The sequence below is a fragment of the Psilocybe cubensis genome, chromosome 3, assembly GCF_017499595.1.
Source record: "Psilocybe cubensis strain MGC-MH-2018 chromosome 3, whole genome shotgun sequence".
Lineage (NCBI taxonomy): Eukaryota > Fungi > Basidiomycota > Agaricomycetes > Agaricales > Agrocybaceae > Psilocybe > Psilocybe cubensis.
In genome coordinates, this window is record NC_063001.1 from 181,562 (window position 1) to 209,226 (window position 27,665).

At 45.5% G+C, this 27,665-nt stretch overlaps 6 protein-coding genes across 6 annotated transcripts; all 6 read left to right on the plus strand.

Annotated features, from left to right (window-relative positions):
- Window positions 1–274: 274 nt before the first annotated feature.
- On the plus strand, window positions 275–517 carry JR316_0002888 (uncharacterized protein; the record flags this gene model as incomplete). The annotated part of the gene is made up of 2 exons (XM_047888672.1): window positions 275–473; window positions 501–517. 2 exons carry the CDS (start codon window positions 275–277, stop codon window positions 515–517), a joined length of 216 nt encoding a protein of 71 aa, XP_047751046.1.
- Window positions 518–913: 396 nt separating this feature from the next.
- Window positions 914–2,300, plus strand: JR316_0002889 (uncharacterized protein; the record flags this gene model as incomplete). Its single annotated transcript, XM_047888673.1, has 6 exons — window positions 914–1,317; window positions 1,375–1,461; window positions 1,522–1,734; window positions 1,794–1,838; window positions 1,896–1,919; window positions 1,973–2,300. The coding sequence occupies 6 exons, from the start codon at window positions 914–916 to the stop codon at window positions 2,298–2,300; spliced, it is 1,101 nt and encodes a 366-aa protein (XP_047751047.1).
- A 2,682-nt stretch (window positions 2,301–4,982) lies between these two features.
- On the plus strand, window positions 4,983–6,539 carry JR316_0002890 (uncharacterized protein; the record flags this gene model as incomplete). The annotated part of the gene is made up of 6 exons (XM_047888674.1): window positions 4,983–5,025; window positions 5,081–5,240; window positions 5,312–5,469; window positions 5,622–6,042; window positions 6,125–6,435; window positions 6,493–6,539. The coding sequence occupies 6 exons, from the start codon at window positions 4,983–4,985 to the stop codon at window positions 6,537–6,539; spliced, it is 1,140 nt and encodes a 379-aa protein (XP_047751048.1).
- A 6,332-nt stretch (window positions 6,540–12,871) lies between these two features.
- On the plus strand, window positions 12,872–14,509 carry JR316_0002891 (uncharacterized protein; the record flags this gene model as incomplete). The annotated part of the gene is made up of 1 exon (XM_047888675.1): window positions 12,872–14,509. One exon carries the CDS (start codon window positions 12,872–12,874, stop codon window positions 14,507–14,509), a length of 1,638 nt encoding a protein of 545 aa, XP_047751049.1.
- A 4,202-nt stretch (window positions 14,510–18,711) lies between these two features.
- On the plus strand, window positions 18,712–20,485 carry JR316_0002892 (putative cyclodipeptide synthase PUL1; the record flags this gene model as incomplete). Its single annotated transcript, XM_047888676.1, has 3 exons — window positions 18,712–19,646; window positions 19,704–19,846; window positions 19,902–20,485. 3 exons carry the CDS (start codon window positions 18,712–18,714, stop codon window positions 20,483–20,485), a joined length of 1,662 nt encoding a protein of 553 aa, XP_047751050.1.
- Window positions 20,486–22,203: 1,718 nt separating this feature from the next.
- On the plus strand, window positions 22,204–27,312 carry JR316_0002893 (ABC multidrug transporter atrD; the record flags this gene model as incomplete). Its single annotated transcript, XM_047888677.1, has 22 exons — window positions 22,204–22,403; window positions 22,462–22,534; window positions 22,589–22,757; window positions 22,818–22,991; window positions 23,045–23,228; window positions 23,285–23,499; window positions 23,652–23,735; window positions 23,784–24,485; window positions 24,540–24,944; window positions 24,996–25,107; window positions 25,161–25,288; window positions 25,338–25,366; window positions 25,420–25,576; window positions 25,632–25,672; window positions 25,724–26,032; window positions 26,081–26,385; window positions 26,444–26,492; window positions 26,545–26,753; window positions 26,803–26,858; window positions 26,910–26,968; window positions 27,021–27,145; window positions 27,201–27,312. The coding sequence occupies 22 exons, from the start codon at window positions 22,204–22,206 to the stop codon at window positions 27,310–27,312; spliced, it is 3,897 nt and encodes a 1,298-aa protein (XP_047751051.1).
- Between the last annotated feature and the right edge of the window lie 353 nt (window positions 27,313–27,665).

Below are 27,665 nucleotides of genomic sequence, written 5' to 3' on the forward strand. Positions count from 1 at the left end.
ATGACGGCATGGCACATGGGGGACGGTCCATTAGCAAACCAAAGGCTAAATTTGTGTGTTACATCGCTGGCAAAAACCAAAACTACTACAGGAGGTTCCATATCATTCGTGTTATACCTTTTCACAACGATTTGGTTTGGTAGTTGACCCCACCACAAACTCAGACATACCAAAAGTTTCTCCGAGACTGCCTTATGAGGGCTTCACGTTATTTTATCGCTTCAAACGCCAGGCATGGACACAAAGACTTGACAATGCCATCGAGTACATCACCATGGAAGCTGGTATATCCGATGAAGATTACATGAAGATCGATGACTCCAACTCCAACACTGGAGAGCTGGAGCGACCGGACACGCCTATAGTAGATAACCATCTTACTAGAGGGGAATATCCACCGATTTTGCTGGATGGTAAAGAAGTGGAAGAGCAGGCCCCATCCAATGGTTCAGATCCTGGCAGAGAAGATGCTGGTATGTGTTACAATTTTAATAGTATAGTCAGTATTGTTGTATGAGGCCGGGTCCAAAGTACATCGATCAACCCAAAAAGAAGGTAGAAGCTCAACCCCAGAGCCCTCGTCCTAAACCTGGACCTATTCCAAAGAAAAGGCAGTGAGGTGTCAGTTAATTATTTAGTACAACTGAATGCGTAGCATACTACATTGCTTGCAAAAAATAGATTCACTGCTCTTTATGTGAATTTTATATAGAATGTTGCACGCAAATAGCACGCTACCTCAACAGCGCTGCACGCGTTTAAATGTCATACACACGCAACATATAGCATTTTGCACGCAAGGTTATGTGAAAGACACGCAAATTTACCGATTCGCATTTATGCGTGGCACGCAAAAATAGGTCGCACGCGGGCTAACCACGCTGATTTCCTGGTGCCCCTGCGATCAGCATACATGTCGACGCGGCAAATACAGGACACCACAAGATGGCTGATTGCTATGTCCAGAGACGTACAACAGCCCTGCGGGACGTCTGCTGGGGTATGGGAGGGCTCCACGAGCACATTGGATGTACCCATCCCTCATTATCCACCCCATTCTACCACACCAGACAACATCCATCTTGAAACGGAGCCTGCCCCCAATCCGTATTTCGATCCACTCAGCGATCTCGCCGCACCGCCAGTGGATGAGTATGCGGCCGGCGACTTGTTTCAACAAAGCGTTGACGAGTGGGACAGGCTACCTGAGCCAATGTACAGTAGTCACCACTGCCCATTCAACCTAGCTGCACCACAAGCGGTGGATAGCGCTCAGGTAGACCTGTACCAGTCGGATCGGGCATCCGTAAACGAAAAGTACGTGTTTTCCATTTTTTACACACTATTCCGGGATGCTTATTTCGCTCGTTGCAGGAATATCATGGTGCCTGCACCAGAACTCTTTTGCCCATCTACGGAGGCCTTAATCACTGAAGGTTCCTCAGGAAACCAAAGCCATAGGTAATATGTCCATGAGGCTATGGATATGATACAGCACAAAAACTGATATTGATGTCATAGTTCCATTACGGAGCCATTTCGACCGCTGGCTGTACCTCGCTATGTCGAGATGGGCGAAGGTTCCTCACAGTCGTGCAACATGTTCCCCTCATACAGAGAGGCGGAACATATACATAATCATGGATCCATTGAACCGGATTGCTACCTTGCCTCCGGGTCCCTTACGGGCCCCGTCGAGGCGACATACGGCAGTGACCAGACTGTCAATGGAGGGTATGTTATAGTCCCGCCTCTTGATTGAAGAGAACTAACATCAAAAATATTTGAACCAGATGGGAGTGCCGCATGCGTCTTGGAGATGCGGCAGAGGTGCAGAGGTATGTCACATTATGGAATATTTCTTAATAAACGATTGCTAACTTGAGATATATCAGGGCAAGTGAAGCGTCGGATTCAAGGTAAGCAGTTCCGAAGATTTGTGTTAGACCATGATTTACTGAAAAAAATGCAGAAGTGGATCCGACGAAGAACCCAGAGGCGATGCGGGCGCAGGACAGGACACGCCCTCAGAGCTAGCCATGCAGGAGTACGCTGGCGGGCGTGTACCGACGAGCAGGGGGAGCCGCGCAACCGACTACCCACGTTATAAGAGTGCTGTGAATCCAGCATATTCCATGACGAGGGTGCCGAACAGCCTGCGGAGTGGGGATGTCAAACCACAGGCTGTGGTAATGGAGGGTGGCCGCCGGTGGACGGTCATTGTTGGAGGGGGAGAAAGGGCGTCGAGTTCCGGCGCATCGTCGTCCGGAACGACGAGGGAACGAGTATTCGAAAAGTGAGATTTGATTTTATGCTTGACAAATTAGAAACAAATAACACTGACCTTTAAACAATCTCAGCCATGGGCCAGGTACACAGGCCATTCAACAAACTCGAAATACTCACAAGGGATGTGGTAAAGGTAGGGTCCGCAGACTGAAGAAATAGCCTGTGGATCGAGGGGACGTGGGGGCCGAGGGTGCTTGGGACGACGATGAGGACAAGTATTCACTTTTTCCAAACCTTTCTCGGAGTCTTATCTCCGATCAATCGTGGGAAAGGTGAGGACTTGTTCAGAAATAAAGTATCTTAGAGCTCGACATCAACAGTAATATAATGATATTTGCAAAGAAAGTTTTATGGAAGAACTTGAATTAAGAGTTGGAAAGTAGTAATCTACCAAAAATTACAGAAATTACATCATTGGCAATTAAATAAGAGCATTTTAATGCAGAACAAGTCTTGGGCAGTAGAGATTGAAGTCAGTTTTCCATATCAACACCATCTCGAGGGTATTCCAGTAGCGTCGGATTCGAGGACAGCGTGGATTAGTCCGAGCATGATCAGTGCATGATCCGAGATAATTAATCAATCACATGTGAGTGATTTATCTTATCTGCCATACGCGACTACAGTACTAAATATTAGTTATCGATGTTTGTATATCTAAGCGATCATCTCTATTGTTGTGGGAGTTAAGTATCGTGTATAATCAAATAATAGGAAGAAGTAGAATAGAATGAGAATGTAGTTAAAGTAAGGTGGGGGAGGTGAGGATTACGGTGTTCGAGAACCGCAAAAAAATGTATATTATTCAAGCTAGTATATAGACAATGCAGTGTCTAACTCTAACACAGGCGGCAGTTGGTTTAACACAGAAATCACTCACTTTGTGAAGTGTCGACTTGACTACATGTTCAGATCTCCAATGATATAAGGGCCATACATAATTTGGTCAAAAAATGGTTTAACTAGAATACGTAGGCCCCTATACGCGTAGATTTGGTTATTTTGGCCTGTCAAAACTGCTGTAGAGGAGAAAAACACTCAAAATATGCCAATGTCCTGCTAATTCACGGGGTGAAGAAGGCAATGGACGAACGCCAATGGATAGTTCGGAGGCAGTATGAGTCTGTGATGGTGATCACGCACCGGAGTTTAGATAGCAAATGTGAAATTTAGAGCTTGCGGTTCTCGTACACGCTGTTCTCGTACACGCTAGAGGATAGACGAATGAATTTGTGAGTGTTTTCGAAAGAAATAATGAAAGGGTATCGGAGGTTTAGTGGGGTTACATTGTTGTTTCCCGTTTGGATCATAAGTCGAGGTCTGATTCGTCGTCTTCGGAGTCGGGTACTGGTTCGTCGTCATACGATGGGGGTTTGGGTGGCAGTGTTTGAGTACCGGAGCGAGTGTACGCTCCAGAGATGCCAAGGAACGACGCAAGAGCTTTGATGCCTTGGATTGTTCCCAGGATTTCTGGTTAAAAGACCGTTCTGGGACGGTTTACAACTTTTTTATGGCTTGCTCTTTACTTTCTCCACTGAGGGCGCCGACCGCTGTAAGTTCGACATACAGCACACGTGTATGAAAAACAAACACTCGACAAAGACATATTGTGTTTGGTGGCTGTATGCCGACCAAACACAATTGCTGTAAGTAGACTGTAAATAGAATAAACACCTAAATTACACAAATTGTGTTTGTCCAGTGTTAGTAAAACATACACATTTTCTGTAAGTAATACAAACAGCACTTACTGTAAGTAGAAATTACACACAAAGAAAACAATTTGTGTATGTTATACTTACACAAGTTTTTCAATTCATTTAATGGTGTAAGTCTGACATACACAAATAGTGTTCTTTGTGTGTAAATTTTACTTACAGAAAGTGCTGTTTGTGTCATTTACAGAAAATGTGTATGTTTTACTAACACTGGACAAACACAATTTGTGTAATTTAGGTGTTTATTCTATTTACAGTCTACTTACAGCAATTGTGTTTGGTCGGCATACAGCCACCAAACACAATATGTCTTTGTTAAATTTTTGTATTCCCGACACATATGCTGTAAGTTGAACATACACCTAAACTTACATAAGACATGTAAGTTTACTGCTGTATGTTTAATTTACAGCAGTCGGCGCCCGCAGTGGCTCTTTCATCATCTCTTTCACAAAAGTGAAGACATCGTAGTATCAAAGGGTTTTGGGGACATCATTCACGACAATAATACCATTGTTTCAGTTCGTTTGAACTCGGAACACTAAATACGTCGGTCGCGAAAGCAGCCACTTCCAGACAACCAGTTCATTGTTTGCGCACGGACCCTCTTCAGCCGCGCATTTGCATGTCGCAGTCGTTTGTCGTGGGAGTTGCGGTCCCGATATCGCTTCTTCCAATCGCTCGATTGCTGCTCTGCGAATATCCAAGTTGACGATTAAAACAAAGAAGCAAAGCGCCTTTGGGTATCTGAAAAAGGAGTCATTATTCATAATGCCAAGGTTCGGGGAGTAGCAATGATTTTTTAGAATTTTACAATAAAGAGCGATTGTGCACAGCTCTGAGATGTGTTCCAACGATGTGATTTGTATATCGATGTATAAGTACACCTTCAGAAATTGAGGAAAATAAAACAGTACTTTCATCCCACCTTCGAATCCAACAACACCAACACCACCATCTTACATCGACCAACACATGTTTACTACGTGCTTTGCAGCGCCTTCAATTCAAAACATAAGTGAGCACTACAACTATCGACATGTCAGCTCAATTTTGACCCACATCGTTAATAGAGATTTTATGGAGTGCGGGAAACCCACCCCATCGTCGTAAGGTATCCACCCCAACGAAGACATATACACATTTCCATGCTCCATCTATACTGGGTCGGTTGTTTCCATCGAGGACTCCAGCACGATTAGATATCTATGGCGTCTTCAAGTTAAGACATTGGTAAGCATTCATTTGCCCAGCTATTGACGTGGAAATGAAAATCTGACTCTGACTGTAGAGGCCGCATTTAGTTTATACCAAAAAGAGGGGACAAGTGATGGGAAGAAGACGTGGGGCAGGACTCCAACACGTCTATCCCAGGGTATATTGTTAAAGATAAAGGTTCTATACACTGTGTTGTTTGTCAATGCTCACCCCAATCACGCTGCTAGATATGATTTTGAAAGGAGTGTGTGATTGGAAAGCAATAGAGTGTTTGTTTAGTTTTCTCTTTGCAATTTGTCTCAGTCCAGAGATTCTTCATCCCAATGTCAATGGACTCGGTATAAACACCGTCGAGCAGGTCACCTAATATATATTTTGTATTTGTAAAAAATTCAGCAAAAACAAGAAAGACTTTAGTGGAACAGTCCACGCTGGCGACGCAGTCGACTTTGATCAGCCGAATGCCAAGTGGTGACGAAAAGGCGTTTCTTTCTACTACACAATCTCAACAAAACACTTACGACAAGTATTCTATCTTATTCGTAGAACGCATTTTTGCAGTGGTGGACGTGATAGAGTGCAGAAATGACATCAACGTCATAGTCCCATTACAGAGCCATTTTAACCATTGGTTAAACCTCCCTATTTTTGAGATGGGCGAAGGTAGCTCGCAGCCGCGCAACATGTTCCCCTCATACAGAGAGGCGGAACATACACATAAAAACGGATCCATTGAACCGAATCACAACCCTGCCTCCGGATCCCTTACAAGCCCCGTCGAGGCGACATACGGCAGTGACCAGATTTTCAACGGAGGGTATGCTATAGTCCCACCTCTCGATCGCGGAGAACTAATGTTTGAACCAGATGGGAGTGCAGAACTGAAATCAATGTCATAGTTCGATTACAGAGCCATTTCAACCGCTGGCTTTACCTCGCTATGTCGAGATGGGCGAAGGTTCCTCGCAGTCGTGCAACATGTTTTCCTCATACAGAGAGGCGGAACATATACATACTAAATCTAAATCCATTGAACCGGATCGCAACCTTGCCTCCGGGTCCCTTACGGGCCCTGTCGAGGCGATATACGGCAGTGACCAGACTGTCCATGGAGGGTATGTTGTAGTTCCGCCTCTCAATCGAAGAGAACTAATGTCAAATAAATTTGAACCAGATGAGAGTGCCGCATGCGTCTTGGAGAGGTGCAGAGGTACGCCACATTGTGGATTATCTTTCAATAAACGATGGCTGACTGGAGATATATCAGTGGAAGTGAGGCGAATGGAGAATAGAAGCTGGTGGACGGATGGATAATCATCTGGAACGACGAGGGAAGGAGTATTCAAGAAGTGAGTTTTGATTTTGTGTTTGATAAACTTGAAACACATAAGACTGACCTGCTTTAAACGATCTTAGCCTTGGGGAGGATATACAGGCCATTATGCGAATTCGCAACAATCTGATGGTGGTGGTGGTTGCAGGCCGAGGTACGACGCCGGTGTTAGAACAAGTATTCACTTTTCCTCACGTCTCTCGGAGTCTTATCTCCGATCGATCGTGCGAAAGGCGAACGACTTGTTCAGGATTGCAGTAAATTGGGTTTTACAGCTAATTGCAAACCCTGAATCCCGCCCTACGACAATTTGCTAGGAGTACAGTGATAGATGATTTCTAGCGTCATACCGGAGGATTTTTGCCCCACTCCGTGACTCCTTTGAAGCGCTGGATTACTGCATAGACAGCAACTTTTTTAGAACGGCATACACCTGCAACTAGCTGTAAGATGTCTTAAATTTTATGAGCTGGTGTCAAAAACCTGACTTTCCTCGCGTTTTGCAGGGAACCTTGAATGTTAAATTAGTGCACTGGCAAATAACTTGGTTAGAAAAGAAGTCACTGAATCTTGTAGCACGATCGAGTATCATATAGAAAATCGCAGCACTTTGTAGAATACAATAAAAGGAAGAGTAAAATAGTCTCGAAATCTATCTTCTTTTACCTACAAATATCAGAGAGTGAACACCTAAATCCTCGCTCACGAAGGTTCATTCAGTCTGCTTAAGATCTTACTTGCTGCTCCAGAGGATCACCCTCACCAACGCCGGTATTCTTTGTTAATCAGGGAAACCTTGTTCACTATACTACATTTTTAATAGTCTGCTAGGAGTTTATTCATCGCTCAATACACCAGTACTATACCAATTATATCAGAGGTAAATCCTCATTTCATATTTGCTACATCTTTCAGCAGTGATGTATGGAAAGCCGGAAGAGCGAGGTGCCCAGACATAAACCAAACATCGTCCGGCAGGTATGCCGAGTGATCGATAGGCAACACACAATCCCGCTATGCCTGAGTGACTTCCGACACCCTGCACCGAGTCCATTTTCAAAATAAGTATACTCCGTCACATACTTTAGGTATTACCTGCCATGGGTAGGTAATTTGGATACACACATAATTATTACATTAGTACACAATATGACGCAAAATTTTACTAGTTATTGGCATGGCGGGTAATTGCGTCGAAGCCGACTTTTCGAGTTATTTTTTGCCCTCTATTACTTAGTTATGGCCTGTAAGAAAGGGTTTGTGACGTTAGTGACAAATGTGGCTCCAAAAGCAACAGCGGTTCCGTAGCGGCACACGGAAAATATTCGAAAATGAAGCTTAGAGGTCGAATAGACAAATTAAATTACTCTGTATTTCTGTATTCGACACCGGTTCTCTAGCTACTACATAGCTGCATTTATACTGTAAAAATAAGGTGTTCAAAGGAAGTAGACAAAGAAAGAGATACAAGAGGGTTAAATGGGAAATACATGAAGGTGGAGTACAACTGTACAAGTCAGTTTTAAGGGGAATAAAATGAAGAAATAGGAATAAAAAATAAAGAAAATGAGCTAAAGGACTGCGTGTATTGGGTGGACGGAGCGAAGGTGAAGTCCACAGAAAAGAAAATTATAGATAAGATAAAAGGAAGATAGTTGGGGGTGTGGGAAACAGTCCGGATCGTCACACCCACCATTGGTTTTCGCTCACATCAAGGCTTTCATCCTCATCTCAAGGTTTCAACGAGGTTGAGCTTACACCACTCACCGTGCTCTCTCACCTGCCCTAGCCACCTCCTTTTTATCTTCTCTCATATCCATCACATCCATTGCCCGTGACCAACCGCCCGCTGCGCTGAGCGCATACCAAAGTCTGGTTTGTATATGTAAGCACTGGCTCTTTTTAAAAGCAGCTTACCTGTCCTAGTTGACTTCCTTTCGTATCATCAATGCGCTAGCCAAGGCCCAAATACCGCGGTCATCTTAATCATGCAACAATATTCAATTTATTGCCTTTCTTACAGGGCAGAACTAAATGATAGACAGCAAAAAATAACATACCTAAGTATGTAACGGAATATACTTATTTGTATAGTGGACTCGGTGCAGGGTGCCAGAAGTCATTCAGGCGTAGCGGGATTGTGTGTTGCCTATCGATCACTCGGCATACCTGCCGGACAATGTTTGGTTTGTGTCTGGGCACCTCGCTCTTCCGGCTTTCCATAGTGATGAGATAGGTCTTTTCTATTTAGGAATTCAAGTGATGACAAAAGACATGTTATTAGTATTAGAACACCCATGAAAAAGATTCAATCTTATCCGTAGAATGTGTTCGTGCAGTCATGGTTATGACACAGCCTAGAACTGAGATCTATTTGGAGTGATTACTTGCATGGAGACCATAATAATATATGAGCACGAATGCGAATGCGGGGTAAACAATACAGAAAAGTAATTAGACTGTAGACTGCAGTAATAAGTAAATGCAGGGGCAGAACTAGGCCGCGGGAAGCTTCCCTAAGTGCTTATCCGGAAATTTACTGATTTTGGCCCTCAAATCTGCGAGATTTTGGGTCTCAAATGCGCGAAACCATGTCAGGAATACTTCCAAGTTGCAAATATGGTAATTTTTCTCCCCCTGCGGGCCGTCAATCAGTCAACACCGACAAAATTATTGTAAAAAGTCCTACTATTTTGGCGCATTTAATGAATTTTGTGCTGTTTGTATTACTTACAGAAAATGTGTATGTTTTACTAACACCGGACAAACACAATTTGTGTAATTTAGGTGTTTATTCCATTTACAGGCTACTTACAGTAATTGTGTTTGGTCGGCATACAGCCACCAAACACAGTATGTCTTTGTTAAATTTTTGTTTTCCCGACACATATGCTGTAAGTTGAACATACACCTAAACTTACATAAGACATGTAAGTTTACTGCTGTATATTTAACTTACAGCGGTCGGCGCCCGCAGTGTCACTTCCCTCGCATACCCTACACTGTAAGATCTGTATGTCCTTTGATAATCTTGAACAGTCATTGTTGGGGCTAATTTGCGTTTACGTATTCACTGACTATCGTGGATACCTGAAGTAATTGCTTGCATGGAGATCATAATTCATGAACGTGAACAAGAATACCCGGTAAATCATACAGAAAAATAATTAGACTGCAGTGACCTGCAAGTAGGACCCGGGAAGCTCCCCTAGAGGTCTGTCCGCATTTTGCGGATTTGAGGGCCAAAATTTGGCCAAATGATTGTCCTACTTTTGGCGGATTCGAGGGCATTTTGACCCAAGCATTGTCCGCTTTTTGCGGATTTTAGGGCCAATTAGACAAACTTTTTTGAAAAAATTTCCATCACGTCGTCCATGGGAAACCGTGCCCTAAAAGAGCTTTTTTGGGTCCAATTAGGCACCAACAATGGCATTTTGCCAGTAAAACATTTGAAAGCGTGACTCCGGCATTATCCGAGGCCGCAATCAATTTTCATGCCCCGCAGGGAGAAAAAATTTCCCAATTAGGAAACTCTAAATATCATTGTCCGCTTTTGCGGATTTGAGGGCCAAAATCGGGCAAAAAAGCGGACAGACCTCTAGGGGAGCTTCCCGGGTCCTCTGCAAGTTGAGCTGGCATATAGACTTATAAATGGTGCAGTGCACATTGTGAAACTCGAATACGTGACCATCGAGAGTCATCAGACTCGTTGACTCAATGCACTGTACTCTAATAACCTTTCGCTGCGTGTATGCCAACGAAGAGGGACAAGAATAATCCTCGGCGCAGCTCCGCTCCGCCCCGCACTGGACCCGTCCCAGCCACATGATTGATTACATAATCGATCATCGCCAACTCGGGCCTTTTTTTTGTTCGATTTTCCGCAACTCACACGGTTGCCCGCGTTTGAACTGAAGAGACAGCGCGGCGGCGTTGCTCTGCTCTGTTCTGCTGGTCCATCCATCTGCCGCTCTCTTGTTTTCTCACTTTGTTGCAACGACGGAACGTCGACAGCGTTGGATTGATTGAGGGAAATTGAAAGGGGTCTTCGTTGTACTCGTTCCCATCAAGAATCACAGAACCGGACCCAGAATCAGAATCAGCAGCAACCAACCAACCATCCTTTCCTGACCTTTTCGCTGTTTTCTCCTTGCCTTTTCCCTCCACCTACGCACACACAGTGACGGATTTGCGGCGGACAAGCCCGGAGCACTGCGAATACACACGCTCTCTTTTCTCATTTAAACTACTTTCTCTTTTCTCTATAGTCTGATAGTCGCATCATGAGTGCGTACGCTCGCTGTTCGTATATGCGCCTTCGCTGACCTCTCTTACACCGCCCCAGGTTCTCCAACTTCGTACGTCCCCGAATCTCCCCGCACATACATTGACTTACACAGTGCAGCACGACGGTGTCCAGCACAACTAGCTCCAGCATATCCTCTACATCCTCCACCACCACATCCACCACTTCTTCCACATCCAGCACCTCAATCTCATCAACATCGTCCAGTACCTCTGAATCATCTTCCTCTTCATCGTCCTCGTCTAGCACATCGGAATCAAGCACATCAAGCACGAGCACGAGCACCACCTCGAGTACTACTAGCTCGACGAGCAGCACTACACGGACGACGGAGAGCATTACTGGGCCTACGGGAGGTGGAGTGGTGACGCGCACGTCGACGACGATTGCGACGGGTACGACCAGTCTGGGGCCGACTCGCACCGCAGAGCCGTCAGGCAATAAATCGTACGTTCTTGTTTTCCCTTTCGTTTCTTGTCTTCGCCCCCTATTTTTCTCCCTTTCGTTTGCTTCTCCCTGTTGTGTTGCGCATCTCGGGCTATTGTGATGTCCGGTGCACCCCTTTGCGGTTTACAGTTTACATTTTTGCTGTCGCGCACGACATCCTGGTGCCTACTTCCCACCCACTTTAACCGTTTCGCGCAGGCACGTTACACGTCGTGTCTCCCGAAACCACCGGAAATGCACTCATATATGCGCATATACGTACTTCAAACAGGCTGGGGGTGTTGAATCTCCCGTTCTACGTTGGGTGGGGAGGACTGCGTTGATTGTTCCTTATGGCCCATTCTTCTTCCTGTCAATACACCCGCATAGATGCACATATGCGCACAGCTAGCCGCGACTTTGCAATGGAACGCAATGCAGACATCCGCTGTGGTTGCCTCAAACTGCCGGGAATATGCGCATATATGCGCGCGTATATGCATATACGGCGTTTTGAACCCCCCGCTTTGCATTGTGTGGGGTAGGCAGTGGCGATCGTTTCTGTTTTTACCCTTCTTTTCTTCTTGCCAATACACCCGCATATATGCGCATATACGTACAACTAGCCACACCTATCGTTTGCAGTGCAGTGCAGACATCTGATGTGCTTTCAGTGTTGGGTAGTATGGGTTATAAATTCGCCACTCTGCGCTGACCAGTGGGTCAACTTTTATGCGAGGGGTATGGTTTCCTGGTATTATGTTTTGTTCACGATCCTTGTTTTTTTGCCCCTTTTTATGTTTTTTTACCCTTTCTATTTCTCGTTGGGTATTTGCTATATTTTTTATGTTCCTTGCTTTCTTTTTTGTTTAATGCCTTTGACATTGTCGTTGTGGACAATGGGTCATCGTGATGTTCAACGCAACCATGCATAAATTAATTTGATGTTGGTGCTGGGTATATCGGTTCAGCTGGGAGTGTTCAATTCCCTGCTCTACGCTGAGTGCGTTGGGCGGATTGATCCTTTCCCCCTTCCTCCCTCCTTTTCCTCTTGCCATTACACTTGCATATATGCGCATACGCAACCCCACAACTACACCTGTGCTGTGCTACGTCACACCTGCTGTAGTTTTGGTGCGGGGTTTTCCTATGGGCCCTGGTGTTGGATTTGGCGAGGACCGGGTGTGCAGTGGAGTGACTCTGAATTGTTCCGCTCACAATGATACATTCGGTTAGACGTAGCTAGTTGTCCACGTCTATGGGATGCAGGTGTTTCTCGGTGTCGGTTGGGTGGGCGGTTTCGATTTTCCATTCGGAAAGGAATCTCTGGCTTGAGCGTCGGTGCTGTTGACTCATGTGTCAAAATTCCACCCTTAACGCGGGCGCATTGAGCTTTCGCTTCTTTTTTTCATTTTCCATTTTACTTGTATTGGGTTGTCTACTCTTCTTTTCTGTTCTGTCCGTTGTATGATGATCTTCACGATGTAACTGACGTTGTTTTCCCTGCATCATTTTCTCTCACACATCCTATTTCCACCCTTCGCCCTTCCCACTTCCCACACTTCTCCCCAAAACACGTAAATGACCCGATCGCACAAACACACAACAACATCCATCACCAACAACAGATTCTTCGACAACACAGGGGCTGTTGCAGGCACATTCAGCGTCGTCGGCCTTGTCGTTCTCGCATTGCTCATCGCTTGTATCACGTCCGCTGTTCGCCGCCGCCGCGCACGCAAATTCGACCGGGAGCTGCAGGCTGCGACTTTGGAAGCAGCGTCTGCCCCTAAGCCAGTGTTCTTGGATGATGAGGATGATGCACCGGTGAGAGGTGGAGCAGGAGTGTATGACCCAGAGGGATACGCGCCTGGTGGAGGAGGAGGGTACTCGGATGTGTCGAGCCATGGGACGTATGGGCAACCTGCGATGAGCGTTGGGAGTCATTCGTATTCGCATGGTGGAGGTGGGGGTGGTGAGGCATATGGGATGAGGGAGATGCATTCATATGCAGGACCTGGTGGAACGGGATCTGGGTCGGGTCCAGGACCTGGATATGGCGGTGGGTATGGTGCGGGTGGTGGCGGAGGAATGGGAGGTGGTGGAGGTGGAGTGGCACCAGGCGAAATATTCGATCCCTACGCCGCAGGCGTCGCTGGTGCCGCTGCAGGTGGTGTTGCAGGTATTGGCGCCGTCAGGGCGCGTAGCATGCGACACGCCGCTGAGCAGGGTCAACAAACTTACAATAATACTGGCGGTACCCCCGACGACGGGCACCCGCACCAGCCCCAACCGTATGCTGCTTTCGCAAGTGCACCGGCTGCTGGATACGATCCGTATGCGGGTGCTGGCGGGCCGTTTGCGGGCATCGGAACGAACTCACAAACATCGTCTGGCGGTGGCGTTGGTAGTGGTGGATACGGTGTGGTAAGTGGAGGGGGCAGCGGAACTGCGAACGCCTTAGCGCAACGCAACGCGGAGATCTTGGAGGCTGCGGGTATGGGCGCGCATCTGGCTGGTGCCGGTATGCTTGCACGGGGTATGTCTGTCTCTCAGGCACAAGGCCAAGGACTGCATCATAGGACGTCGCCATCGCAGGAGTTTAGGGATTTGGAAAGGAGTAGGAGTATGGGTGCGAGCTCGGCGACACAGTATCCGCCACAGCAGTATAGCCCGCCACCGCAGTGGTCACAGGTGGCCGCGGGCGCTTATGGACAGCAAGGCCAGTCCCAATCCCAATCCCAGTCGTACGCCCAGCAATCCCAATCCCAATCGTACACGCAACAATCGCATTCGTACACTCAACAATCTTCGTATTCCACCACGCAGCAATCCCAATCGCACTCCCAGTCATTCACCCAGCAGCACCAACGAGGGATGTCGACTGGTACAGCGGGTGATGATATGGAGGATGCGTATGGCGGGTATGTCGATGATGGTGATGATGCAAGTCCTGGGGAGCGTCTGCCGAATCCGTTTGATGCCGCTGCTGCCGCCAGTGGATCCGCGGCGGGTGCAGGTGCGCTAGGAGCAGCCGCTGCGAAGGGTACGGTTCATAGCGGTGGAAGTGGGAGTGGAAGTGGGCAAAGCCATGGTCATAGTACAGGTACGGGCACAGAGAGGGAGAGTAGGAGCAGGTATAGCGATGAGGTTGATGATCTTGATGGTGAGGAGGAAGAAGAGGAGAAACCTAGGGTTTTGAAGGTTGCGAATCAGTAAAGGAGTGAAGTTGGGAAAGTCGGGGAGTCGAGATGCATTGGCTATGCGTCAGCAGTTCGGCGGGGGTTTCTCGAGTCCTCTTTTTTTAGCTCCCCCCACCAGTTCAGTTCCTCTGCAGGCCAACGCGGGGTCTGTGCATGTGTAACGCGAATATGACGGATGTGGACGTCGACGACGATATTCGACCATCCTTTCCCCATGTTCGCCATCGACATTATCGACTCGCCACTCGCTTGAACAAATAAAAAGAAAACTATGGTTTGAACTGACTTGATTCCCATGTCAAATATTTTCCTCTTGTCGTCTTTTTTTTTCTTTTTATCTGTTTCTTTTCTTATTCGTTTAAATTTATTCTTCCTCTTTTTTCCTTTCCCCTTATCAACCACCCACCTCAAAAAATGTTAACGGCGCTATCCTCCCTCACTGTCCCCCGATCCTCCAACCTCCAACCTCCTCCTTTCCCTCTCATACTTTCCCAGACATGGTTTCGCCTCACCCCGTTCTCCCCTGCGCCACCTATCGCCTGTTTACCCATCCGCCTTGCTCGCTTCCCTGCCTGCTCTGCTCTGTCCGATATCGATATCTATTGCACACCGGTTCTCGATTCCTACATTCCTATGCAAGGATTTGTGTAACCTCCCACGCTCGTTCGTAACCCCCAGGAGTAATTGTCCTATTATATCTATTGACTTTTTTTAGTTCATACTTTTTTTCATACTTTTTTTTTTATTTCTTGATTCTCGATTCTTGACTTTTTTAACGTTGACGTTTGATTTTTTTTTTATTCTTGATGTTAACATTTTCTTTTTTGAAAATTATACTTATGCTCAACATACCCACTCATCTTTTGTTTTCTGTCAAACTCCAGGCTTCACCGTCACCCCCCGCTGCCGCTGGTGTCCTTGCGCGTGTGTGTATACCCTGTTTGTTTTTTTGTTAGCCGTATACCTCTTATCTCTTCCTGTTTATTCTATACATCTTGAAGCTTGATCCCTCTGTCCTCCTATTTCTTTATTCCCGCCATCCCTTCTCCCTTCTCACTTCCCCGTTTTATCCCACCGACTACTTCAACGACCGTCACCGACACTGACAGTGACTCCGACAGGAAGGATGGCTCAACACTCTAAAGGACAGACAGGGATCAGGGTTTCACCGCCGCAGCGTACCGTTTATCTCCTAAACTTGCGCTCTACATGGTACGCACGCGAATGTGCTGGGGGGGACGTACTTGTAGTCCGCTCGAAACGCTTAAACGGTATGTTGGGTGGGAGTGGTGGAACGTGCTCACTTTGCGTCTGTCCCCCACATTCCACATTACACGTTCCACATTCCCACCGACTTGCCACCTACCTCTTTTCTTTCGTCGTTGTCGTGAGATATTGCTTCTTGTGATATATGATATATACGCAGTGTGTTATTTTTGATCTTTTTTGCGCCTCTCTTGTTTTTAAATTATGTGTACTTTTTCAATTTTATTTTTTTGTGTTTGTTTTTTAGGGTTTGAGGTTTGAAGGTTTTTGGAAGATTGGGTTATTTATTGGGATACTGGGTTATTGAATCTAAGTATGTTTGTGAAAATGTGAATCTTGCTGCGGGATCGTAGTACATACTACCGTACTAGTGTTCAGTTTTGTCGGTCTTTTATTTAGTGTTTTTGATTGTTCAGAACTGCAATAAACCACGAAACATATCAGAAGAAATATGGGAGAGACGAAAGAGCCTGTTCAAATCCGGGTGCAAGGACGGATTGATGTAGGTCAATATACCGCAGGCCCAGGGGCGTGTGGGTGCTTCGGTAGCAATAGGCCGCGGGAGAGTCTCACCTCTCGAGGTTATAACACGACACACAAAAAACATGACATCTGCTCATGGCCAATATGAACTTCCCAGTAACGCGTCCCAACGCACAAATCGAAAGCGGGGCATCTCAAGTGCACAATGCACTTAGGTCACCGCATTCCATTGTTGAAGTACGGTCACAGGAAAGTTCGATATGGAGCATATTGTAGATGCAGCTTTTGTTGGTGATATGTGAAGAATGGGTGACGAGTGTGTGGAAAGTACGAGTATGGTTTGATATGATTCAAGGTGCAGTGTTGGATCTAGGTGGTGTTTGGATGCATACCAGGCTTGAGTCAGGGAATAAGATTGGAGGACGAAGGATATGCAAGTCACGGAAGAGATAAGTAAGGGAGACGAACCATTCCTCTCATTCTTTTGACCTCGAATCCACAGTACTCGCCCCGTCGTAACTACCACAGCCACGTGTGAGACCCTGATGCCTTACCGCTCAACAGGGTATCGTGTCTTTTGGATTGCATCTAGCCATCTAGGTGCTGACGCGAATAAGTTCAAGAGACAATGCGATTTTTGAGAGATATATGGCAACACTTAGAAGTGGTCTGGTAGCTAGTGAGAGTAACATGAGATGTAAAGGAAGGAAGAAGAACCGTTTCAAGCCTGGTCTGATCAGAAATGAGGCAATTTATAACCAAAGCGTGGGATTTATTCGTATTTATTTTGTCTAGGCGAGTGACTTGTACGTCTTAGCTGGAACCTGAGAACCTTTTAATACAGAAGTTTCTTCACTACTGTTATATCGCAAGACGTAATATACCAATCTAGTCGAAATACTCGACAGAATTGAATTAGCGAGTACGTTAACAAGTTCTCTCGTCGGAACGGCTCACAGAGAAGAATGTTCGCCAAGCGTTCAGTGAGCGAGTATCCCTCGAACACAAATTTCATCCGAATAACCTCACATCGGACGAGTTATTGCTCCGTCAACTCGTCAAGATGCCATTCACGCGTAGACCGGCATTACACTTTTATAATATCATTATACTAATGTCATTGTTTCGTTCATAACTCATGTCAGACGCCGAATCTCATTGCTTCCGCACTTGACTAATTAATTGGTCGACGTACTTGAAAACTTCTTTTACTAATATTTTAGTCTATGTTGGCTGCACATTCGAATGCACCTGAGTATAACAATAAAATCTGTCGCTCCGGAGGGCCTGGTGTAATTGAAATTGTCCAAGATCTAGAAGGTGCCAAAATTGACACCAGGTAAGTTATTGCGGCTGAATCCGAGTCCCGTGCTCAAAAATAATCGATAGAGAGTTTTATATCTTTTCCAGTGCGCAACATGTGTTCCAATTCCACCAATTTCGGAACTCTCACCAAGTAAGGGACTATCTTAAAGACGTTTTCTTTTTACATCGCCAACATTTCGTGTTTGGGTACTGGAGGTACTGCAAGGTAATCGTCGCAACGTTGTGTCAATGTCATGAAACAAATCGTCACAGACCTTGTAATCATAATGTACACTGTGCATATGTGGTCATGGTTAGTGCTAATTATTGAATCTGTCAGAAACTATTTTCAGTCTACAAAAGATTATCATTTGTCATTTGATATGTTTATGTACTCTATAGGCGTGTATGAAAGAAGTTTTAAGATTGTTTTTCTTGGGGTGTGCATTTATTATTCTACAATTAAACCACGTACATTCTTACCAAATACGATCTCAATCATTTGTCTATTATACACGCCTCGGTGGTAATTTATAAAAATAACGATTGACCCAATAATGGAAGACCGGATATGACAAACAAGTTCAACGGTAGTTTATTTTTACTCTACATCGCCTCCAAATTTTACTTCAACTGCGGTTTTAACACTGCTCTTCACCAGAGCATGTACCACCCCACAATATACACATCCCTCAGCTGACGCCGTTCGCGCTGTCAGCCACGCACTCATGTCCACTGTCAGTATCACCCATACCTCATCGTTTCCGTTCCTCCCGCGCCATCGTGACATGACCTGTTCAACAAACACACAAATCAGTTACACACCTGACGTAAATCTAGTGCTATGAGATTTTGAGAACCAGACTCCTCATTAATCAGGACTAGAGTTCCAGGTTTGTTATAGTAATGGGCATCGGTAGTGACCATAAACTAATCGTGCTCTCCCAAGCATCAAATGATCATTCCAAATCATTAATCGCTTTTCTCATATTAGCCGAAAAGCAGTCATGATCAGATTTTGTACGATTGAGATTCACTCTGGCTCCGATCTGGGGCGTCAGTATATTTGCAGCATGTGGTAGCAATATTTATGAGCTGGACAACACCAAAGTATTTTATAAAACTGTCCACCCCATTGAAACATTACTGGAACGGAATATCAACATGGTACTCCCCCTACTCCTCTCTGACCCGAGTACTGGTCTACGATATGGCGATCTTGGAAGGACTGTTCTTCACTTTCTTCATGTCGTTCATTCCATGGAGCGCGCCACGTCCATCTTCTTAGAAGCAGTATCATATGAGAGCAGACTTGACGAAAGTGACACGCCTCCAACGTCCTCTCTCTCCTCATTCGATGCGCATGTTGGAGACTGCGCCTGCCAAACGCGCGCCCAAATGTTCTGGGATCTTTTCAGCTTTTATAAGAAAGAAGAAAACAGGAGTGTCCTTGCCAATGCCGTCGCGGTCCTCAAATCTGTCAAAGCCAACACTGCTAAACTTCTCGAAGAAATAGAGTTGAACCGCGCAAAGCCACGCTGCCCCAGCCTAATGACTCTTGTCACCCACCAGGCTGTCTGGGAGCGTATTGGATTTCTTTCTTTTCTGGACCTCTCCCACAAGGACACGGAAGAGCGTGGAAAGCCGTTTCAAGATGACCCAGAGTCTCAATGCATGTTCTCGTTTCACTTTTCGTATATATATCTCTCACAAATATGCCTTGCAGGGTCGAAAAAGGTTTCTCAATCTGGTCACCGGCATAGGGATATTGTAGTTGATACCGAGTGGATGCCCAGCGACATAGTCTTTGTTTCTCGGTTGCTTACAATGTGCAACATGTTGTCAGAATTTCGATTTGCAAGCATTGAAGCAGGACCGCCTGCTCGAGTCAAGGTCCGCGTAGACCTCCCGCTTATGTACGAGAGGAACGCAAAAGAGCTTGAATATCTTAACCTTTCGAATAAGCGCCGAATCGACTATCATATCCAGGCACACTCGAAAACGAATCGCCAGACGGAGGCCATGCAAATATATGTATCCAGAGTGACGGTAGACTGGGTGAAGAAAGCCGCCATGAAACGGAATGGCTCATGGACATGGTATGGGATTTTTAGATTCTTAACTCATCTGTACAAGTGTGTTAACGCACTACGTAGCTTCCCGGATAGTTTCTTTGCGACAAGTAATCGAAAGATTGAATGTGTCGCTGCATATGCATCCTTCTTAATAGTTCGGGAGGCGTGGTTAAAGTCGAGGATACCCATCTTGATGATGATTCAACACTTTTGCTCTCACGGAGGTAGGCCCCAAACTTGTGATCATGGTGTCTTGCTCTGTATTCATTTTTTTTCTAGGCTATCGAAACTTGTACTGTCGTATTCTGCCCAACCCAGCAGATAACATGACTACAGCCGATTATGTGGCTCTAGGCCAAGCTCAATGGTTCGATATAGAAGTGCTCACTGTCGACCAAATTGCATCTGCACCATGGAACAGAAACCCGCATACCATTATTGTCGGCATGTCGTGCCAGGGTACTATTGAAGACTTCAGATTGCGCCTTTTGGAAAGTCAACAGGGGCTTTTACCTGTTCAGCATCGCTGTAGACAAGCCGACGAGTGTGCCTTAGCCATTGAGTGCATAAATATCTCGCATTTAGTTGCCCACTTCTTTTCTCAGCACGAGCAATTCCCATTTACACTTCCTGGAGGCGAGGATGAAATTGAACGGGTTGGCTGCGCGTTGGAGCATTCTCTGGGAGCACATGCAAAGTCTGCCTTTTTCATGGGCCGTGCTGGCGCTGAGAAGTTTGGCACTGGAAGATCGACACGACTGGCCACAATTGAACACATCTTCCTAGAATATCCGAGTGTCTTTGCCAATGATATGAAAAGGATCGGAGAAAAGCCACAGGTTCTTGGATGCCAACTGGAGTAAACTTTTTAGCACGAACGTCTGTACACATCAGCTGTAATGTATCTCTTGCGGCAGGTTTTGTGTTTTTAATAATGGATATATAGCAGTAATGAATATCAGTGACTGTGTGTGCCAGAGGTGTCAGCCCCTACAGTAGCCATTATCATGTCGTCTTGTCTCAGCCCGCCGATCAGTGTGAAGTATAATACTTGCTGGATGTAACCAGAGAGGCAGATTTTCATTGAATATGCCATTCACATTAATAGTTTACTTTTTTTACCGTTGTTTTCTGGAAAGCTCTTACTATGAATGTCAGAAGTTGTTTCAAGAACCGCAGGTATGTTCTCCACAGGACCTACAGTCGCCTACGTTCAGTAAATTCCGGACCACACCGATGATTGTCTATCCAGTATGGAAACACCATGCAAGATTTGTGATTGCTCGCTTTTCTGAGCAATACGCTTGTTGATGAATATTCAACAGTTCGGACTGGACTGGATTCTGGTTTCTCATTTTTTGCAATTTGCACCGCACCCTATACATCCTAGGTGGCGAAAAACCGACGTAGATTGTTGTTGGTTGCTTAGGATGCGGAAAGGGTATTGCCTGGTCGAAGGGGTGCTGGTAAGGACTCTTTCTCGCTTTTTTGCAATATCATTTCCCCCAAACCGTCCAATTCGACATGGACCATACTTCTGACGTATCATCGAGTGCCCAACAATACTTGTGCTTTCATCTCCAGGGTTGAATGATTTTACAATAGCTATAAACAATTAAGATATCTCCAATCTTGTCTTCATACCTGCGTTCCTATAAGTATGCTCACAGCTATCGTCGCGCTTAATAGTAAAACTGTTGATTAAGCCTTGGCTGTTAAAGTTTCTCTAGCTGATATGTAGTAACTACTGTCAAGTACGGCAAGCAGCTGATCTTCTGAATACGGTATCGCAATTACACAGGTCTCTGGAAAAGCAAGTTGTCGGTTCTCGTAGAATAGGTTGTGTTTCGTGTGTTACATCCATGACAATAAAAGTTATAGAAAAAGGGTGCACAACCATCGGCACCTGTTGTGACAAATCCAGTCGGCAATAGATAAAAATAACATGATCTATAAATAGCTTCATTACATGTGTGATCCACGGACAGTCATGGACGTGTTCCAAATTATATATTGACAATGCAGCACAATGCAGTGTGGTGATGGGCATTGCTCACGGAATGCAACGGCTATTTTGCTGGACGGTGTGTGCGTAAATACTTATACTTATACTTACCCTTACTGATCGCATTGTCTCTCAGAGTCAGTGTGGCGCAAGAGAGGTGTCGGAAGGTAGCCATCTTGCCGTGTCTTCTCACGAGTCATTGATTCCTCAACCTAAAACACTCCGTTTAGATCTCAACCTATCCTATCGGTAGGCATCCTGGATGAGCGCAGACACTGACTCGACCTGTCAAAGAATCTATTGAGTCATTATGAACTTGCTACTTCTGGGGCGGGATTTGAGCCAATGACGACCAAGAACGAATGTATATCGTCATTCGTATTACATACGGGGAGATACTCGGGCCGCTTACGATTGACATTGATATCCTGATTCCACGACATTGACGGCTTCGTAAATGCCGTGCACATGCTCAATCCCAATAAAATAAGGTCCGTTGGTTGATGTCAGGTCCCTCAGTTCGCCACATCCCAGATACAGCCGCACCTTTTGTGACAGGGATTCCAGTCCTTCAAAATGGCTCAATCGAACTCGAGCGTTGAGGACGAGAAGACTCCCTCGCGTTCCCAACAAAACAAACGAAGGAGCTTCTTTCATCGCAATGAAGACCAGCCCAATGGCAAAGATGTAGAGAAGGAGGAGAAAGATGAAGCAACTCAAAGTCAACAGCCAGATATCCCGGCCACATTGCCAATATCGTTTACCCAGCTTTTTAGGTGTGCATCATCGTGTGTTGACTCGTCACTAATACTTAACATGCTTCTTTCTCTTAAGATATTCTACGTCATTCGAGATTTTTATTGATTGCATTGGAATTGTGGCCGCCGTAGCAGCAGGGGCAGCACAAGTATGAGTTAACTCGGCTCTCGCTATCAACGATTCATCTAACTTACCTCAATAGCCATTGATGACATTACTATTCGGACGCTTAACTCAGGATTTCGTCGCATTTACCACCCTGATAAACGAAGCCCAAAATGGAGTCCCAGGCGCCGCCGACAGCGTACCCATAGCTGCTGAGAACTTTCGTAAATCAGCGGCAAAAAACGCGAGTTATCTGGTTTATATTGGTGCGTCTCACTACGTGTTTTCCTGGCTATGTCCTCCTGAAGAACGTACTTCGTTGGTAGGAATCGGAATGTTTGTCTGCACCTATACGTTCATGAACATTTGGGTTTATACCGGAGAAGTTAACGCGAAAAGAATACGAGAACGCTATTTGAAAGCAATACTACGGCAAGATATTGCCTTCTTTGACAATGTAGGGCCGGGAGAGGTTGCAACCCGTATTCAGACGGACACTCGTGCGTTGTCACCTAGCATATAGTTTAACGTATCAGCTGACGGAAAATGCAAGACCTGGTCCAGCAAGGCATATCGGAAAAGGTGGCATTAGTAGCCAATTTTAGCGGTGCTTTCTTTACTGGTTTCATTCTGGCCTACGCAAGATCCTGGCGCCTAGCGTTGGCTTTGACATCCATGCTTCCAGTCATTGCTCTCGCGGGGGCATTCATGAACAAATTTGTTGTTAAATATAAACAGTTTGTATCGAATATATTTTCCCACTGGTCGCATCGCTGATTTTCTTGCCGAATAGACTATCTTTGAAACATGTCGCTGAGGGCGGAAGTCTTGCGGAAGAAGTCATCTCAACTGTCCGAACTGCTCAGGCCTTCGGATCACAAAGTATACTCACAGGTCTTTATAATGGTCGTATCGGTGAATCGCTGAAGGCGGAGTTGAAGGCTAGCATTGCCCACGGTATTGGGTTAGGCGTATTCTTTTTTGTTATATACGCAGGCTACGGTCTTGGTATATCCGCTTCTTCTTATTTTGTGATTTAGTATTGACACCGAATGCGGTACAGCTTTTAGTTTTGGCACCACGTTGATCAACTCAAACCATGGTTCGTTGTCTTGCACTTCCGATGTTATCAGCGGTAACTAATTTTTTTTGCTGGGAAGCTAATGCTGGCCAAGTTATAAATGTATTTCTGGCAATCCTGATTGGTTCTTTCTCCCTTGCTTTGCTTGCACCTGAGATGCAAGGTAAGATGTCCGCATTCTAGTAGGATTCTTGCTAATATATGTGCGTAGCTATCAATAATGGTCGTAGCGCTGCAGCCAAGCTTTATGAAACCATTGACCGCGTCCCCGATATCGATTCCGCCGATCCTGGGGGTTTAAAACCAGAGAAGGTAGACGGTGAAATTGTCCTTGAAGATATACGGTTCTGCTATCCGTCGAGGCCCACTGTCGAAGTTGTCAAAGGTCTCTCCATCACGTTCCAGGCCGGCAAAACCTCAGCATTAGTAGGAGCCTCTGGTTCTGGAAAATCAACAATTATATCACTGGTAGAACGCTTCTACGATCCTTCTCATGGCTCAGTTAAACTTGATGGAAATGACGTCAAAGCCCTCAACATTAAATGGCTTCGGTCACAGATAGGGCTTGTCTCTCAAGAACCTGTCCTCTTTGGGACTACAGTCAAGCAGAACGTGGCTCATGGTCTCATTGGCACGAAGTACGAAAATGCTCCTGATGAGGAAAAGGATGTATTAATCAAAGAGGCGTGTATCAAAGCCAATGCTGATGGATTCATATCGCAGCTCCCTCTGGGGTATGATACTCTCGTTGGTGAGCGTGGCCTTCTCTTGTCCGGTGGCCAAAAACAACGTGTTGCGATCGCCCGTGCAATTGTATCTGACCCCCGAGTGCTATTATTGGACGAAGCCACGAGTGCTCTGGACACGCAATCAGAGGGAGTTGTGCAGGATGCTTTGGATAAGGCAGCTGCGGGTGAGCAGTACCTGTTTAAGTAAGCTCTTCAAGTTTCATTGAACTTTGAATCAGGTCGTACCACCATCACTATTGCGCATCGTTTGTCGACCGTGAAAGATGCTGATGTCATCTATGTAATGGGTGAAGGCCGTGTATTAGAGGCGGGAACTCACGAGGAGCTCTATCGTCAAGGCGGCGCTTATACCCGACTTGTTGAGGCCCAAAAACTCCGTGAAGCCGCCAACCCCGTTGACAAAGAAGAAGGCGATGATGTCCAAAAGACTGCTGAGAAGACTGTTTCTTTGGAGCGAAAATACACCAACCATTCATTAGCCAGCGACATTCTAGAACAGAGGAAACGCAACGCAAGTCACGAAGAAGAGGACGATTACAGCTTATTCTATCTATTCAAGCGCATGGCTCCAATTGCCCGATCTCAATGGCGCAACTATACTGTCGGGGCAGTCTTTGCATGCAGTACGTAAACCATCAATATTTGGTATTGACCTTCGCTCAAGTAATATTTAGTGACTGGAATGGTCTACCCATCTTTCGGGGTCGTTTTTGCGAAGGGCATCAACACCTTTTCGCTAACTGACAAACACGAGCGGCGTCATCAAGGGGATCGAACCGCACTTTGGTAAAAAAAGCATGATTCCGTTTTGTTACTCTTCTGACCTACCATCCTGTTAGGCTTTTCCTCATTTCCATCATTTCTTCAATTACAATCAGCTTCCAAAATCGTTTGTTTTCAGCAGCTGCCGCCAATCTGAGTGCAAGGCTCCGCAGCCTAAGCTTCAAGGCAATGCTACGTCAAGACAGTAAGCAATATAACTTGATATTTTGTACATTTTCTGACCTTCGTGGAAGTCGCATTCTTTGACAAGGACGAAAATAGTGTAAGATTTACCTATTTTTTTTGCCAATCGCTACTAATGGATATTACGTAAAGACTGGCAGCCTCACGTCACAGCTGAGTGACAATCCCCAAAAGGTCGACGGTCTGGCTGGTATAACGCTTGGTGCACTCGTTCAAGCATGCGCTACCCTTATAGCGGGGTCAGTGTTAGGCCTTGCTTTCATCTGGAGGATTGGTCTTGTGGGAATAGGTCAGTTTCAACGGACAGTCTAAGTTATGCTTATGCTAACATTCTGACCCGATAGCATGTACCCCTGCACTGGTTACCGTTGGATATATTCGTTTGGTGAATTGTTTGTTCATCTTCAATTAAACACGCGCTCATCTTTCCTTGTAGCGCGTCGTTGTTCTCAAGGATCAGAAAAATAAGAAGGCCCATGATGCGTCTGCTCAGCTTGCCTGCGAAGCCGCTGGGGCAATTAGGACAGTTGCTTCCTTGACTAGGGAAGATGACTGCCTACGGATATACAGCCAAAGCTTGGAAGAGCCTCTGCGAAAGTCGAACAGAAGTGCAATTTGGAGTAATTTGCTCTATGCCTTTACCCAGGCTCTGAGTTTCTTCGTCATCGCGTTGATCTTCTGGTACGGATCTTTGCTTGTTTCTCGCCAACAAGCCAGTCTCTTCCACTTCTTCGTAGGCCTCATGGTACGCTCTTTATATTGTAATTGCCTTCAGTAGCTGAGATTTCATCAGAGCACGGTTTTCAGTGCCATCCAAGCTGGGAACGTGTTTTCATTCGTTCCTGATATGTCATCAGCCAGGGGTGCAGGATCTGATATTATCAAATTGCTCGACATGGTTCCAGATATCGATGCCGACTCAAGTTCCGGAGCAGTTGTTGACGATAAAGCAATTCAAGGCCATATTCGATTTGAAGATGTACATTTTAGATACCCAACTCGTCCGGGTGTCCGTGTGCTACGAGGTTTATCGTTGGAGGTCCAACCTGGAACTTATATTGCTTTAGTTGGTGCTAGTGGGTCAGGGAAAAGTACCACGTAAGTTTCTCATTGTCTATTCTCTGTGGTATAGCACCGTACCTTAAGAATATGCAAGTATTCAACTCATAGAACGATTTTATGATCCTCTCGCTGGTGAAATATACGCAAGTCTATTTCAACATTGAAAACCCGACTCAGACTGACTTAAAATAACAGCTTGACGGGCAGAAGATCTCCGATCTAAACATTCAGGATTACCGAAAGCATATGGCATTGGTTTCTCAGGAACCCACACTCTACTCTGGTACCGTGAGGTTCAATATTCTGCTAGGTGCAATCAAGCCCCATGACGAGGTCACTCAAGAAGAGATCGAGAACGCGTGTCGAAATGCGAATATCCTGGAGTTCATCCAAAGTCTTCCTCAGTACGCCAATATTATATCATATTGAATTCTTCTGACCTTTGTCAAACAGGGGCTTCGATACTGAAGTTGGTGGAAAGGGATCGCAGCTGTCAGGAGGTCAAAAGCGTGAGTAATGTACCATTAGTACTCCGTTCGCAGATTTTAACTCTCATATAGAACGTATTGCCATCGCAAGGGCACTCCTCCGAAACCCCAAAGTTCTTCTGCTCGATGAAGTATGACTTCACGATAGACCATATTGTATCTCGACTAAATTATCATACACAGGCTACATCCGCTCTCGACTCAGCATCGGAGAAGGTCGTTCAAGCAGCGTTAGACCAGGCAGCCAAGGGACGTACTACTATCGCCATTGCCCACCGTTTATCCACCATTCAAAATGCCGATCGAATGTGAGTCTCTTGGTGTTTCATGTCTACGCATGACCTCATTCCTTTTGATTTATAGCTACTTCATTAAGGATGGGCGTGTTAGCGAACAGGGTACTCATGATGAGTTATTGGCGCAACGAGGCGATTACTATGAGTTTGTACTGCTCCAGGGCTTGAGTAAACGTTAAAAGTTCAAGCATACAAGGACGGAGCCATGTATACACATCGCAGGCATGTTTATCCAATGTTGGCATTTTTACGACTACCCCGCAAATTATGTTACTCTTTAGATTAATTAGATTAGATACAAGTGTTTTCATGAATATAGTACCGTAGAAAGGGGCCATTCCAGTAATTGTTCTCTGTGCCATAACTTGATATACCCACTTTCAGGCGTTTGGAGAGGCTGAGTAAATTGCTTTCCAAAAAATTCAAAACTAATTATCAAACCCTATATGCTTTCTGACCCCTCTTTCGTCGATCACGCAAGTCCTAGTCACTACTCTTCAATCAATATGATGCACATATCATAAATAATTAT